The sequence below is a fragment of the Hemitrygon akajei genome, chromosome 7, assembly GCF_048418815.1.
Source record: "Hemitrygon akajei chromosome 7, sHemAka1.3, whole genome shotgun sequence".
Classification (NCBI taxonomy): Eukaryota; Metazoa; Chordata; class Chondrichthyes; order Myliobatiformes; family Dasyatidae; genus Hemitrygon; species Hemitrygon akajei.
The window spans coordinates 3,941,951-3,959,270 of record NC_133130.1 but is presented as its reverse complement, the minus strand read 5'-3'; the positions used below and the strand labels follow the sequence as shown (position 1 = coordinate 3,959,270).

The following is a 17,320-nucleotide window of genomic DNA, read 5'->3' as shown; positions in this document are numbered from 1 at the left end:
CTCTCCCTGTGACTCACTCTGCCATGTCCTACGGAATAAAGTCTGCCCAATCTCTCCCTGTGACTCCGTCTCCCATGTCCTACGGAATAAATTCTGCCCAATCTCACTCTGTGACTCACTCTCCCATGTCCTACGGAATAAATTCTGCCCAATCTCTCCCTGTGACTCACTCTGCCATGTCCTACGGAATAAAGCCTGACCAATCTCTCCCTGTGACTCACTCTGCCATGTCCTACCGAACAGATTCTGCTCAATCTCTCTCTGTGACTCCGTCTCCCATGTCCTACGGAATAAAGCCTGACCAATCTCTCCCTGTGACTCACTCTGCCATGTCCTACGGAATAAAGCCTGACCAATCTCTCCCTGTGACTCACTCTGCCATGTCCTACGGAATAAAGTCTGCCCAATCTCTCCCTGTGACTCCGTCTCCCATGTCCTACGGAATAAATTCTGCCCAATCTCACTCTGTGACTCACTCTCCCATGTCCTACGGAATAAATTCTGCCCAATCTCTCCCTGTGACTCACTCTGCCATGTCCTACGGAATAAAGCCTGACCAATCTCTCCCTGTGACTCACTCTGCCATGTCCTACCGAACAGATTCTGCTCAATCTCTCTCTGTGACTCCGTCTCCCATGTCCTACGGAATAAAGCCTGACCAATCTCTCCCTGTGACTCACTCTGCCATGTCCTACGGAACAGATTCTGCTCAATCTCTCTCTGTGACTCCGTCTCCCATGTCCTACGGAATAAAGTCTGCCCAATCTCTCCCTGTGACTCACTCTGCCATGTCCTACGGAATAAAGCCTGACCAATCTCTCCCTGTGACTCAAGCCCGCAAGTCTTGGCAACATTACTCTATCAACAGGATTTGACCAGCTTCTTCATGAGCTGGAAGTGTCACAAGTCAGTGTCCCCATACAATTAATGTGCTGAGGGCTTCTGCTGGAGGGACAACTGCAGCGGCTTGACTTCTGCATCAATGCAGAAAGATGTCACACTCATTTACAGCAAACTGTAGCCCAGCATGCGAGAACCCTCATTGCAGGGAGATGCCCTGCTCTCAGAAAGAAACTGGACCTACCTATTGCTTTCTTCAGTGTTTCATAGGTGATTTCCTCAGCTGGCATCTTCTGTAAGAAGGTATAAACATTGCACGTTACCGCAGTTCCCTGTAAGAACTGAATGCATGCGAGATGCAGAATGCTGAGGAGAACCATGACTAATTCACACTGGGTCGGTACAGTACCGTAAGGGCAGCTTGGCAGTGTAACGGTTAGCGTAAAGCTATTACAACACCAGCCGCCCGGGATCAATTCCTGCCACCGTCTCTACATTCTTCCCACGACTGTGTGGGTTTCCTCTGGGTGCTGCAGCCTCCTCCCATTTTACAGACACACACACCTTATTGGCTTAACTGTGCTCAGTTTGGTTGTCTCTTTACAGGAAGGATGTGGAAACCATAGAAAGGGTGCAGAGGAGACCTACAAGGCTGTTGCCTGGATTGGGGAGCATGCTTTATGAGAATAGGTTGAGTGAACTCAGCCTTTTCTCCTTGGAGTGACGGAGGATGAGAGGTAACTGATAGAGGGGTATAAGATGATGAGAGGCATTGATAGTGTGGATAGTCAGTGGCTTTTCTCCCAGGGCTGAAATAGCTAATACAAGAGGGCATAGTTTTAAGGTGCTTGGAAGTAGGTACAGAGGAGATGTCAAGGGTAAGGTTTTTTAAGCAGAGAGCAGTGAGTGCATGGAATGGGCTGCCAGCGCCAGTGGTGGAGGTGGAAACGATAGGGTCTTTTAAGAGACTCTTGGTTGGATACATGGAGCTTAGAAAATAGAGGGCTGTGGGTAACCCTAGGTAATTTCTAAAGTAAGTACATGTTCAGTACAGCATTGTGGGCCGAAGGGCCTGTATTGTGTTGTAGGCTTTCTATGTTTAATTGGCCAGATTGGTGCAGTTGGCAGCATGGACTCTTTGGCCCTGAAGGCCCCTGCCTGTTACCAAGCTGTATCTCTAAATAATAAATTGAAGTGATTTCCTTGTGTGTAACAGAGGAGAAATGCCACCACCTCTGTGTTATTGCAGCTCCTCCTGTGCATCAGGTATTCCTATGTCCCATCATCCTTTGAGCTTAGTTGGCATGGTGACTAAAGTAACTTATGCAACCCAGAAAGTCGGCTAACTTGGCCACAATGCCATCAATTCTCTCATCCAAATTATTGCCATATAATGTAAAAGTAGTGGTCCCAATACCAACCTCTGTGGAACACCAGTGGTCATTGAGGGCAAACTAGAAAAGGCTCTCTTTATTCCCACACTTTGCCTCCTGCCAATCAGCCTATCTATGTTAGTATCTTTACTTTAATAACATGGGCTTATGTTATGGGCTCTTGTTAAGCAGTGTCATGTGTGACACCTTGTCAAAGGCCTTCTGAAAATCTAACTCCACAATATCAACTGATTCTCTATATGGTCTACCCTGCCTGTTACTTGCTCAGAGAATGCTTTGTGTAACAGTATGTAGGTGAGAATGGGCCCAGGGTCAGTGGTATGTCCTTCCTGTGAGACGTGGGAAACTCCAGTCTCCTTGATAACTCCACTTGTAGGAGGTGCATTAAGCTGACAGGTAGACAGCACGTTAGTGTAGTGGTTAGCACTACAGCTCAGAGTATTCAGAGTTTAGAGAACAAATCCAGCACTATTCTGTAAGGGGTCTCTGTACGTCCTCCCCATGGAATGCGTGTGTTTTTCTTTGAGTGGAGGTTTGCGAAGAAAAAGATTTTCAGGATGGATATTGTAAAGAATTTCTTTGACATTATATACAGTATTCCTATTGAACCGATTGAGACCCCGGTTTGCTCCCCAAGTTCAAAGACATATAGGTTAGTGGATTGGTAATTGCAAATTGTCCTGTGATTAGGTTAGGGTTAATCAGGGTTGTGGGTTGCTGAGATGGTATGGCTCAAACAGTTAGAAGGGCCTTCTCCACACTGTATTGCTAAATAAAAAGAATGGTAACGAAGGAGTCCTTTTCTGATTGTGCTGGTGACTCGTGGTGTTCACAGAGGTTAGTAGAGGGGCTGCATATGTACACGTGAAATATCAATGATTTGGATGAAGGAACTGATGACTTTGCTGCCAAGCTTGCAGATGATACAAAGATAGGTGGAGGAAGCAGGGAGTCTGCAAAAAGACGAAGCCAAATTAGGAGAATGAGTGAAGAAGTGGCAGATGGAATTAATTGTTGGGAAGTGTCTGGTCATGCACTTTGGTAGAAGGAACAAAAGCACAGACTATTTTCTAAACGGAGAAAATTCAGAAATCACAGTTGCAAAGGGACTCAGTCCTCACATAGGATTCCCTAAAGGTTCATAGAAACATAGAAAACCTACAGCACAATACAGGCCCTTCGGCCCACAAAGCTGTGCCGGACATGTCCTTACCCTAGAACTACCTACTAGGCTTACCCATAGCCCTCTATTTTCCTAAGCTTCATGTATCCATCCAGGAGTCTCTAAAATGACCCTATTGTTTCCACATCCACCACCGTTGCCGGCAGTCCATTCAACGCACTCGACACTCTCTGCGTAAAAAAATTTAACCCTGACATCTCCTCTGTACCTATTTCCAAGCACCTTAAAACTATGCCCTCTTATTCTAGCCATTTCAGCCTTGGGAAAAAGCCTCTGACTATCCACACAATCAATGCATCATCTTACATACCTCTATCAAGTCACCTCCCATCCTCCGTCGCTCCAAGGAAAAAAAGGCCTAATTCACTCAACCTATTCTCAGAAGGCGTGCTCCCCAATCCAGGCAACATCCTTGTAAATTTCCTCTGCACACTTTCTATGGCTTCTACATCCTTCCTGTAGTGAGGCAACCAGAACTGAGCACAGTACTCCAAGTGGGGTCTGACCAGGGTTCTGAATAGCTGAAACAGTGCCCCTTGGCTCTTAAACTCAATCCCACGATTGATGAAGGCCAATGCACTGTATGTCTTCATAACCACAAAGTCAACCTGCGTAGCAGCTTTGAATGGCCTATAGACTCAGACTCCAAAATCCCTCTGATCCTCCACACTGCCAAGAGTCTTGCCATTAATGCCATATTCTGCCATCATATTTGACCTACCAAAATGAACCACCTCACACTAATGTGGGTTGAATTCCATCTGCCCCTTCTCAACACAGTTTTGCATCTTATCAATGTCCTGCTGTAACCTCTGACAGCCCTCCACACTATCCACAACACCTCCAACCTTTGTGTCATCAGCAGATTTACTAACCCTTCCCTCCACTTCCTCACCCAGATCATTTACAAAAATCATGAAGAGTAGGGGTCCCAGAACAAATCCCTGAAGCACACCACTGGTCACCAACCTCCATGCAGAATATGACCCGTTTACAACCACTCTTTGCCTTCTGTGGGCAAGCCAGTTCTGGATCCACAAAGCAATGTCCCCTTGGATCCCAAGCCTCCTTACTTTCTCAATAAGCTTTGCATGGTGTACCTTGTCAAATGCCTTGCTAAAATCCATATACACTACATCTATGGCTCTACCTTCATCAATGTGTTTGGTCACATTCTCAAAAAATTCAATCAGGCTCGTAAGGCATGACCTGTCTTTCACAAAGCCGTGCTGACTATTATGCCTCATAGAACCATAGAACACTACAGCACAGTACAGGCCCTTCAGCCCTCCATGTTGTGCCGACCCATATAATCCTTAAAAAAAAGTACTAAACCCACACTACCCCATAACCCTCCACTTTTCTTTCATCCATGTGCCTGTCCAAGAGGCTCTTAAATACCCCTAAAGGATCCTCTCCTTAAGAATCCTTTCCAGTAATTTGCATACCACTGACGTAAGACTCACCGGTCTATAGTTCACAGGTTTCTCCCTATTACCTTTTTTAAACAAGGGAACTACATTTGTCATTCTCCAGTCCTCTGGCACTTCCCCTGTAGCCAGAGGATTCAAAGATCATAGCTAATGCTCCTGCGATCTCTCCTCTCAATTCCCACAACAACCTGGGGTGTATCATATCTGGCCCTGGGGATTTATCAATCTTAATGTTTTTAAGAAGATCCAGCACTTCTTCCTTAATCTCCACATTGTCCAGCACACAGGCCCGCTCTACTTCGACATCATCCTGATTAAGATCCTTTTCACTTGTGAATACTGAAACAAAGTATTCATTTAGGACCTCCCCAACCTCCACCGCTTCCAGGCACATGCTGCCCTCTTTATCCTTTAGCAGTCCCACCTTTGTTCTCGTCATCCTCCTATTCTTCACATACGCATAGAACGCCTTGGGGTTCTCCTTAATCCTACATGCTAATGCCTTCTCATGTCCCCTTCAAGCTCTCCCAAGTCCTTTCTTTAGCTCCTTCCTGGATACCCTATATTTCTCATATATTACCCTACTTCCTGCTTCTTATATCTAACATATGCTTTTTCCTCTTGACGAGTTGCCTCACATACTTCATCAGCCATGGTTCCCTTTTCCTACCATTTTTTCCTCAGTGGAACAAACCTATCCTGAACCCAGCTCAAGAGGTCCCTAAACTTCTCCCACATTACTTCTGTGCTTTCCCCTCTGAACATCTGTTTCCAATTTACTCTCGCTAGTTCCTGCCTCATCCCTTCAAAGTTAGCCCTTCCCCAGTTAAGCACTTTACCATTTTGTCTGATTTTATCCCTTTCCATAGCTGTGCTGAAGCTAAGGGAGTTGTGGTCACTCTCACCAAAATGCTCCCCCACCAAGAGGTCTGTCACCTGACCAGGTTCATTACCCAGAACTAGATCCAGTATAGCCTCTCTTGTCGGCCGGTCCACATACTGCGTCAGGAATCCTTCTTGAACAAACCTGACAAATTCAGCCCCTTCTATCCCCCTTGCACTCAGGAGGTGCCAGTCAATATGAGGGAAGTTGAAATCACCCATAACTACTACCCTGTATTTCCTGCACCATTCTAAAATCTGCCTCCTTATCCGCTCCTCGGTGTCCCGAGGGCTATTTGGGGGCCTATAAACTACTCCCAGCACAGTGATTGATCCCGTCCTATTTCTGACTTCCACCCAGACTGACTCTGTGGACACTCCTTCTGCAGCGTCCTCCCTTTCTATAACTGTGATACTATCCCTGACCAGCAATGCCACTCCTCCCTCCCCCCTTTTCTACCTCCCATCCTATTCCTTTTAAAACACCTGAACCCCGGGACCTGCATCATCCAATCCTGCCCTTCCTCTAACCAAGTTTCAGTAACGGCCACAACATTGTAGTTCCACGTACTAATCCATGCTTTAAGTTCATCCTCCTTGTTCATAATACTCCTAGCATTGAAATAGACACATTTCAACCCCTTTAACTGCCTACAATTATGTTCTGTCCCCTGCCTGTCCTTCCTCATCAATTTAGAACTCTTAGCATCATGCCCTTGTCCTTTTACCCTAATCCTGCACTCACATTCTGATTCCCACCCCCCTGCCAAACTAGTTTAAACCCTCCCCAACAGCTCTATCAAACCTGCCCGCCAGGATTTTAGTCCACCTGGGATTCAAGTGCAACCCACCCTTTTTGTACAGATCACACCCGCCCCAAAAGAGGTCCCAATGATCCAGAAATCTGAATCCCTGCCCCCTGCTCCAATCCCTCAGCCACGCATTTATCCTCCACCTCATTCTATTCCTATTCTCACTGTCATGTGGCACAGGCAGTAATCCCGAGATTACTACCTTTGAGGTCCTGCTTTTCAACTTCCTTCCTAACTCCTTGTAATCTTCTTTCAGGACCTCTTCCCTTTTCCTACCTATGTCATTGGTACCAATATGTACCACGACCTCTGGCTGTTCTCCCTCCCACCGCAGGATATCTTGGACGCGATCAGAAACATCCCGGACCCTGGCACCTGGGAAGCAAACTACCATCCGAGTTTCTTTCCTGCATTCACAGAATCACCTGTCTGAACCCCTGACTTATAGAGTCCCCTATCACTATTGCTTTCCTCTTCCTTTCCCTACCCTTCTGAGCCACAGGGCCAGACTCTGTGCCAAAGGCACGGCCACTGTTGATTCCCCCAGGAAGGCTGTCCTCCCAACAGTACTCAAACAGGAGTACTTATTGTCAAGGGGTATAGCCACAGGGGTACTCTCTAGTACCTGACTCTTCCCTTCCCTCTCCTGACTGTGACCCATTTCTCCGTCCCCCGTGGCCCCAGAGTGTCCACCTGTCTAACTCCTCTCTATCACCTCCTCACTCTCCCTGAGCAGACGGAGGTCATCGAGCTGCATCTCCAGTTCCCTAACACGGTCCCTTAGGAGTTGCATCTTGATGCACCGGGTGCAAATGTGGCCGTCCAGGACGCCGGGAGTCTCCAGGACTTCCCACATCTGACACCGACCACAGAAAACTGGCCTCACACATATACTACCTCCTTTTGCAATCAACAACTGTCTCACCTCGTCCCATTACCGCCGAAGCCCAAGGAGCCAAAGCCCTTTCACTCTGCTGCCCGCTGGATATGGCTGCCTTCTTTTTAAACTGTTCGCGTTCAACTGGCTGACGTCACGCACCTGCGCAGTCTGGCCTCTGTCTTCCCGCTGGAAATCCTTAGGTGCTCTTCCGCTGCCTTCTTTTTCCGAATCAAAAGAAAATGTTCATAAATCCTGCATCTCAGAATCTTCTCCATCAACTTAACAACCACTGAAGTAAGACTCACTGGTCTATAAATTCCTGGGCTATCCCTACTCTCTTTCTTGAATAAGGGAACAACATCCACAACCCTCTAATTCACTGGAACCTCTCCCATCCTCATTGATGATGCAAAGATCAGAGGCTCAGCAATCTCCTCCCTCACTTCCCACAGTAGCCTGGGGTATATCTTGTCCTGTCCTAGTGACTTATCCTACTTGATATTTTCCAAAAGCTCCAGCACATCCTCTTCCTTAATATCTTCATGCTCAAGCTTTTCAGTTGCTGTAAGTCATCCCTACAAGTGCCAAAATCCTTTCTTGTATTGAATACTGAAGCAAAGTAATCATTAAGTCCCTGAGCCATCTCCTCCGCTTCCATACACACTTTTCCACTGTCACACTTGATTGGTCCCATTCTGTCATGTCTTATCCTCTTGCTCTTCACATACTTGTAGAATGCCTTGGGGTTTTCCTTAATCCTGTCCACCAAGGCATTCTCGTGGCCCCTTCACTTGCAGGTTGAGTCAGTGATAAGGAGAGGATTAAAATATAAGAGCAAAGAGGTAATGCTGAGACTTTGTAAGGTATCAGTGAGGCCTCACTTGGAGTTTTGGGCCTTATGTAAAAAAGGATGTACTAACATTGGAGAGTGTTGACAAGAATGATTCCAGGAATGAAAGGGTTATTTGGTGGCTTTGGGCCTGTTCTTGCTGGAGTTTAGAAGAATGATGGGGGATCTCGCAGAAACCTATCAAATATTGAAAGGCCTAGATAGAGTGGATGGGGGGAGGATGTTTCCTATAGTGATTGAATCTAGGTCCAGATGGCACAGTCTCAGAATGGAGGTATGTCCATTTAGGAAAGAGATGAGGAGGAATTTGTTTAGTCAGAAGTTGGTGAATCTGAGGAAATGCCACAGTTGCCATTGGTCATTGGGTATATTTAAAATGGAGGTTGACGAGTCCTTGATTAGTCATGGTGTCAAAAGTTATGGGGAGAAGACAGGAGAACATGGTTGAGAGGGAAAATAAATGGTAAAATGGCATCGCAGACTCGGTGAGCTGAATGGCTTAATTCAGCGTCTGTCTTATGGTCATTTTGTTTAGTTGGTTTTGGAAGAATAGAGACAGTGGAGTACCCATTCTATGGAACTGTTTTCACCTTCCCTCACAAAAGAGACTCCATGAAGCTGGCTCTGTGCTCAGTTTCCCCAGCAACAGTGCTGATGAAAGTTTGTGTTCGTGCTCGGTACTGGTTCCCAGCAGCCTTTGGTGAGAGTCCATTAGACCAATTCACCTACAAGCTCTGTAACCCAACACAGGACACCACTGCAGTGTCAGAGGTACCTCTTCCTTTTGTGGACTATTGCGAGACTCCACTTGCACTTGCAGAGAGATGGTGTCACCAATGCTCTTCCTCTTCGATAATCGGTCTTCATCTACAACACACATCAGAATGAGAACCAGAATCAGGTTTAAAATCATCGGCATATGTCATGAAATTTGTTAACTTTATGGCAGCAGTACAATGTAAATACAGATGTCCCCTCCCCCCTTTACAAAGGTAGAGCATTCCTATGAAATCTTTCTTAAGCTGAAATGGCGTAAAGCGAAGAACCATTAATTTATATGGGAAACATTTTCGTAAAAGCGAAAATCCTCTTTGTAATGTGAAAACAGGTTACTAATGTAGGTTTCAAAAGCAAACACGAGAAAATCTGCAGATGCTGGAAATTCAAGCAACACACACAAAATGCTGGTGGAACACAGCAGGCCAGGCAGCACTGACGAAGGGTCTTGACCTGAAACATCGACAGTGCTTCTTCTTATAGATGCTGCCTGGCCTGCTGTGTTCCACCAGCATTTTGTGTGTGTTACTAATGTAGGTCTTTCGTAAAAGCGAAGCAGCGTAAAGTAAACATTCGTAAAGCGGGGGACAACTGTACTTGAAAATAGAGAGAAAAAACTGTGAATTATATTAGTTCAATTAAATTAAAAAATGCAACAGAAATAAAAAAGTATATTAATGTGGCTCTTTCATAGTTGCTCTTCATCCACAACATACAACATCTTGGAAAAGGAGGGTGAGCAGCCAGAAGTCGTACATACTGGTACCATTGACATAGGCAAAAAAAGAGTAGAGGTCCTGAAAACAGAATACAGGGAGTTAGGAAGGAAGCTGAGAACCAGGACCTCAAGGGTAGTCATATCAGGATTGTTGCCTGTGCCAAGCAATAGTGAGGGTAGGAATAGAATGAGATGGCAGATAAATGTGTGGCTGAAGAATTGGAGCAGGGGGCAGGGATTCAGATTTCTGAATCATTGGGGCCTCTCCTGGGGCAGGTGTGACCTGTACAAAAATGACGGGTTGCACTTGAATCCAAGGGGGACCAATAGAGTTGTGGGCAGGATTGCTAAGGCTGTTGGCAGTAATTTAAACAAATATGGCAGGGGGATGGGAACCAGTACAATAGAGCTGAGGATGATGGGTGACATGACAAGCAAATAATTGGGTACAAATGCAGAAGGAGTAAAGAGTTAAATTGTACCACAGAGGCAATATTCAAAAGAGCAAAGAATGCAGAACTGAAGGTGCTGTATTTAAATGCGTGTAGCATTTGGAATAAGGTGGACGAACTCATTGTGTAATTAGTGATTGGTCGGTATGACATTGTGGGCATCACTGAGTCGTGGCTGAAGGAAGGTCATAGTTGGGAGCTTAACTTCAAAGGATATACTTTGTATCAAAAGGACAGGCAGGAAGGCATAGTTGGTGGTGTGGCTCTTGGTAAGGGATATAATTACATCTTTAGAAAGCGGTGACATAGGGTTGGAGAATGTTGGATCTTTGTGGGTGGAGTTAAGAAACTCCAAGGGTTAAAAAAAACATTATGGGCTTCCAAATAGAAACCAAAATATGGGGTTGAGATTGCAGAGGGAGCTGGAAAGGGCATGTAATAAGGGTAACGTCAATTGTAATGGGGACCTTCAATATGCAAGAGGATTGGGAAAATCAGGTTGTTTTCATGGAACATAGAACATAGAATAGTATGGCACATTACAGGCCCTTCGGCCCACAATGTTGTGCGACTTTCAAACCCCGCCTCCCATATAACCCCCCCACCTTAAATTCCTCTATATACCTGTCTAGTAGTCTCTTAAACTTCACTAGTTTATCTGCCTCCACCACTGACTCAGGCAGTGCATTCCACACACCAACCACTCTCTGAGTGAAAAACCTTCCTCTAATATCCCCCTTGAACTTCCCTCCCCTTAACTTAAAGCCATGTCCTCTTGTACTGAGCAGTGGTGCCCTGGGGAAGAGGCGCTGGCTGTCTACTCTGTCTATTCCTCTTAATATCTAAACACCTCTATAATGTCTCCTCTCATCCTCCTTCTCTCCAAAGAGTAAAGCCCTAGCTCCCTTAATCTCTGATCATAATCCATACTTTCTAAACCAGGCAGCATCCTGGTAAATCTCCTCTGTACCCTTTCCAATGCTTTCACATCCTTCCTATAGTGAGGCGACCAGAATTGGACACAGTACTCCAAGTGTGGCCTAACTAGAGTTTTATACAGCTGCATCATTACATCGCAACTCTTAAACTCTATCCCTCGACTTATGAAAGCTAACACCCCATAAGCTTTCTTAACTACCCTATCTACCTGTGAGGCAACTTTCAGGGATCTGTGGACATGTACCCCCAGATCCCTCTGCTCCTCCACACTACCAAGTATCCTGCCATTTACTTTGTGCTCTGCCTTGGAGTTTGTCCTTCCAAAGTGTACCACCTCACACTTCTCTGGGTTGAACTCCATCTGCCACTTCTCAGCCCACTTCAGCATCCTATCAATGTCTCTCTGCAATCTTCGACAATCCTCTACACTATCTACAACACCACCAACCTTTGTGTCATCTGCAAACTTGCCAACCCACCCTTCTACCCCAACATCCAGGTCGTTAATAAAAATCACAAAAAGTAGAGGTCCCAGAACAGATCCTTGTAGGACACCACTAGTTACAACCCTCCAAATCTGAATGTACTCCCTCCACCACAACCCTCTGCCTTCTGCAGACAAGCCAATTCTGAATCCACCTGGCCAAACTTCCCTGGATCCCATGCCTTCTGACTTTCTGAATAAGCCTACCATGTGGAACCTTGTCAAATGCCTTACTAAAATCCATGTAGATCACATCCACTGCACTACCCTCATCTATATGCCTGGTCACCTCCTCAAAGAACTCTATCAGGCTTGTTAGGCACGATCTGCCCTTCACAAAGCCATGCTGACTGTCCCTGATCAGACCATGATTCTCTAAATGCCCATAGATCCTATCTCTAAGAATCTTTTCCAACAGCTTTCCCACCACAGACGTAAGGCTCACTGGTCTATAATTACCTGGACTATCCCTACTACCTTTTTTGAACAAGGGGACAACATTTGCCTCCCTCCAATCCTCCGGTACCATTCCCGTGGACAACGAGGACATAAAGATCCTAGCCAGAGGTTCAGCAATCTCTTCCCTTGCCTCATGGAGCAGCCTGGGGAATATTCTGTCAGGCCCTGGAGACTTATTCATCCTAATGTATTTTGACAACTCCAACACCTCCTCTCCCTTAATATTAACATGCTCCAGAACATCAACCTCACTCATATTGTCCTCACCGTCATCAAGTTCTCTCTCAGTGGTGAATACCGAAGAGAAGTATTCATTGAGGACCTCGCTCACTTCCACAGCCTCCAGGCACATCTTCCCCCTTTTATCTCTAATCGGTCCTACCTTCACTCCTGTCATCCTTTTGTTCTTCACATAATTGAAGAATGCCTTGGAGTTTTCCTTTACCCTACTTGCCAAGGCCTTCTCATGCCCCCTTCTTGCTCTTCTCAGCCCCTTCTTAAGCTCCTTTCTTGTTACCCTATATTCCTCAATAGACCCATCTGATCCTTGCTTCCTAATCCTCATGTATGCTGCCTTCTTCCATCTGACTAGATTTTCCACCTCACTTGTCACCCATGGTTCCTTCACCCTACCATTCTTTATCTTCCTCACTGGGACAAATTTATCCCTAACATCCTGCAAGATATCCCTAAACATCGACCACATGTCCATAGTACATTTCCCTGCAAAAACATCATCCCAATTCACACCTGCAAGTTCTAGCCTTATAGCCTCATAATTTGCCCTTCCCCAATTAAAAATTTTCCTGTCCTCTATGATTCTATCCTTTTCCATGATAATGCTAAAGGTCAGGGAGCAGTGATCACTGTCCCCCAGATGCTCACCCACTGACAGATCTGTGACCTGACCCGGTTCGTTACCTAATACTAGATCTAGTATGGCATTCCCCCTAGTCGGCCTGTCAACATACTGTGACAGGAATCCATCCTGGACACACTTAACAAACTCTGCCCCATCTAAACCCTTGGAACTAATCAAGTGCCAATCAATATTAGGGAAGTTAAAGTCACCCATGATAACAACCCTGTTAGTTTTGCACCTTTCCAAAATCTGCCTCTCTTTCTGATTGCAAGAGTGGGAATTTGTTGAACGCCTATGAGATGGCTTTTTAGAGCAGCTTGTGCCTGAGCCTACTTGGGGTAAGGCTATCTTAGATTGGGTGTTGTGTAATAAACCTGATGTTATTAAGGAGCTTAATGTAAAGGAATTGAAATTGTACTGCAATATGAGAGGGAGAGGAGCAAGTCAGATGTATCAGTATCACAATGGAATATAACCATGTAACAATTACAGCACGGAAACAGGCCATCTTGGCCCTTCTAGTCCATGCCAAACCCTTACTCTCACCTACCTGCACTCAGCCTGTAACCTTCCATTCCTTTCCTGTCCAAATACCTAACCATTTTTTTTTAATGACAAAATTGAATCTGCCTCTACCACTTCTATTGGAAGCTCGTTTCACACAGCTACCACTCTGAGTAAAGAAGTTCCCCCTTGTGTTACCCCTAAACTTTTGCCCCCTAACTCTCAACTCATATCCTCTTGTTTGAATCTCCCCTACTCTCCTACATTCCTGAATGCATTCGGCATACTCTGTCCCATCTAGTCTTTTTACAGTATGGGATTCCTAGTCAATATGTGGAAAGTTAAAATCGCCTTCTATCACAACCTTATGTTTCTTGCAACAGTCTGTAATCTCTCTGGAAATATGTTCCTCTAACTGGACTGTTGGGTGGTCTGTACTATAGCCCCATTAATGTGGTCATACCTTTCTTATTTCTCAGTTCCATACATAATGCCTTCCTCATCTGTCCTGATGGAGCACTGCCATGACATTTTCCCTGACTAGTAACACTAGCCTTCCTCCTTTAATCCCTCCTACTCTGTCACATCTAAAACAAAAGAACTCCAGAATATTAAGCTGCCAGTCCTGCCTCCCCTGCAACCCAGTCTCATCAGGACATGGATGAACTTGCATTGAAAGAAGTATCATAGGAAAGGCAGATGAGCTCAGGTTCACTGTAGTTGCACCAAGCTCAATCTTCTGATTCCTGACTTTGCCTGAGGTGTTAACAACATTTGTGTCTACAACTCTCCACTAACTGTTCTTTCACTCTGGTTCCCGTCCCCCTGCAACTCCAGTTTAAACCCTACCATGAAGCATTAACCAACCTTCCCAATCATTATCAGTCTCCTTCCAGTTCAGGTGCAAACTGTCTCTTCTATACAGGTGCAGCCTTCCCTGAAAGAGAAACCAATGATCCAAAAATTTTATGCCCTGTCTCCTACCCCAACTCCTTGGCCAGGCGTTAAACTGTATAATCTTCCTAGTTCTGGCCACACTAGCACGTGGCACAGGTAGCAATCCTGTGATCACAACCCTGGACGTCCTGCACTTTAACTTAGCATGCAATTCTCTTAACTCCCTTTTGAAGAATGTCATCAGTCATCCTACCCATGTCATTGGTACCTACATGGACCATGACCTCAGGATGTTCACCCTCTCACTTAAGGATGCTGAGGACTAGATCCAAGATATCCTGGACCCCAGCACCCAGGAGGCAACATACCATCTAGGAATCCTAAATAGTGAATCTCCTATCACCACAACTTGACTCTTCTCCCCTCTTCCCTCCTGAGACACAGAGGCAGACTCAGTGCCAGAGACCCATCTGCTGTAACTTTCCTCTGTGAGGTCATCCCCCCCAGCAGTATCCAAAGTGAATCACCTGATGTTGAGGGGGATGGCCACAGGGGGTACTCTGCACTGGCTCCTTAACCCCTTTCCCCTTCCCAACTGTCACCCAGTGTCCTGCACCTTGTGTGCAACTATCTCTCTATACGTCCTTTCTATCACCCCCTCAGCCTCCCGAAAAAACCGGAATTTATCCAATTTCAGATCCAACTCCTTAGCGTGGAGTGTCAGAAGCTACAACTGGATGCACCTCACAGATGTAATCATCAGGGACACTGAAGGTCTCCCTGCCTTCCCACATCCTACAAGAGGAGCATTCAACTATCCTGTCTGACATCTCTACTTTTCTAACTGAGCAAATGTAAAAGAACAGGGAAAAAATTATGTGTGTGTTGCTCAGAATTTCCAGCATCTGGAGAACTCCTGTATTAATGGATATGTTTGTTATATTTTTTTCTGGTAAAAATTGTTTAAATTATGTTTTTCTTGGGAATGCTGCCTATTTTCCAATGGACCTGTGCCTATGTCAATAATCTGGACTTTGACTTCAACCACCAGAATCCAGAAACCCTGGTTGTGCAGCAAGGAAGGAACAGACGGCAGGTTGCACAAAGTACTCATGTGGCTGGAAAGCTTTGCTTTGCAACGTGAGAAGGTGCTTCCCCAGGGTCCTACCTGTGAACTGGGGTATGTAGGGGATTCCCAGTCTTTCAGAGCTGTAACCACTCCCTGCAAGAACCTCACTGATTTCACTCTGCAAAAATAGCATCTCCTTCTCCAATTTATCCAAGGACTGGGGAATGCTGTGAGAAAGAGACAAGAAAAAAGAATGTCGTCAGTGAGGAGATTGCAAAGAGGACTGGCCTTCATAATTATCACAATCTCTCACTGGTGCACTCGGAGGTTCCCACCGGCTTCAAAAGGGCAATAGTCCTGAAGAAGGATCTCGGCCCGAAGTGTAGGTTGTTTGTTCATTTGCATGGATGCTACCTGGCCTGCTGAGTTCCTACAGCATTTTGTGTGTGTTGCTTGTATTTCCAGCACCTGCAGATTTTCTCTAGTCCAGTGATATTAAACCTGATTCTGATTCTGTGTCCTGTGTGGGGTTGATGCAGGAATGTGGTGCTGAGACAGATGATCACTCACCATTTGACTGAATGGATGGGCAGACTGGTTCGTCCTGGTATTGAGCTCGGGCTGGAGCCTGCCATGGCATTACGGTTTGTAGTGGAGTACTCAGGACCTCCACCATACAGCCCAGGCTCGCTTCACTCTGCTGCCATCAGGAAGAAGGTACAACAGCATCTGGACTCACTCCACCAGGTCAGGAACAGTTATTATCCCTCAACTATCAGGCTCTTGAACCAATGGAGATAACTTCACTCACTCCATCACTGAACTGTTCCCACAACCAATGGACTCATTTTCATGACTCTTCATTTCATGTTCTTGATATGTATTGTTTGCTTGCTTGTTTATTTATTATTTTTCCATTTGCAGTTTATTGTCTTTAGTGCATGGGTTGTTTATCTGTCTTGTGTGTGGGTTTTCATTGATTCTACGGCATTTCTTTGTATCTGCTGTGAATGCCCACAAGAAAATGAATTTCTGTGTTTTACATGGTGACATACATGTACTTTGATAATAAATTTACTTTGAACTTTGAATGGTGAGTACTCTGCTTCAGCTGCTCCTCCTGGGCACCTTGTGCCTCTTGGATATGTCATCTTTTCTAAATGGAGTGTAGTGCAGATACAGTGAATTTGCACAGATGGGACTTTGTCTCTACAAGTAGTATGATGTGATCACTGCACCAATATCTCGGCAAGAGATACATGAGGTAGCTTGTTAGAGGTGTACAAGATGATAAGAGGCACAGACCGAGTAGACAGCCAGAGATTTTTCCTAGGGCATCAATGGCTAATATGAGGGTGCATCATTTTAAGGAGATGGGAGGAAAGTATAGGGGTGATGAGAGTGGTAAGTGTGGTGGGTGTGTGGAATACTCTGCTAGGGTTGGTGGTAGACACATATATTGGGGGCATTTAAGAAACTCTTAGGCACTTGGATGATAGATAAATGGAGAGCTAAGTTGGAGAGAAGGTTAGATGGATTTTGGAACATGATTAGGGATAGTCAGTATGACCTCAGTTGTAGGACAATAATACAAGCTAAAGCTTTCTAAGTTTGGGGAAGGCTAATGATACGGCATTAGACCAGACAGAGGTTCATAAATTAATGCTAGGATAAACAGCCAGAATCTTTACCCAGGGTAGAAATGTTGAATTGTACATGGTAAAGGTTTAAGGTGAGATGGAGAAATGTGTGGGGCAAGTTTTTTCACACAGAGTGGTAGGTGCCGGGGTGATGGTGGAAGCAGATATGATAGGCCCACGATTGCAAGAGATTACTTTCATTTGGTGTCATGGTCAGCATGAACATCATTGGCTGAAGTTACACT

At 45.4% G+C, this 17,320-nt stretch overlaps 1 protein-coding gene across 7 annotated transcripts in view; it reads right to left on the bottom strand.

The window, feature by feature from the left end:
* LOC140730175 (protein EFR3 homolog B-like) overlaps nucleotides 1-17,320 on the bottom strand; it is a 179,665-nt gene that overhangs the window by 21,525 nt on the left and 140,820 nt on the right. For all 7 annotated transcript variants that reach the window (XM_073050313.1, XM_073050312.1, XM_073050316.1 and 4 more), the window contains 3 exons: nucleotides 15,535-15,662; nucleotides 9,050-9,141; nucleotides 1,085-1,133 (listed from right to left, as the gene is read on the bottom strand). In XM_073050313.1, coding sequence (XP_072906414.1) covers nucleotides 1,085-1,133; nucleotides 9,050-9,141; nucleotides 15,535-15,662 — 269 coding nt within the window. The remainder of the gene's footprint in view (nucleotides 1-1,084; nucleotides 1,134-9,049; nucleotides 9,142-15,534; nucleotides 15,663-17,320) is intronic.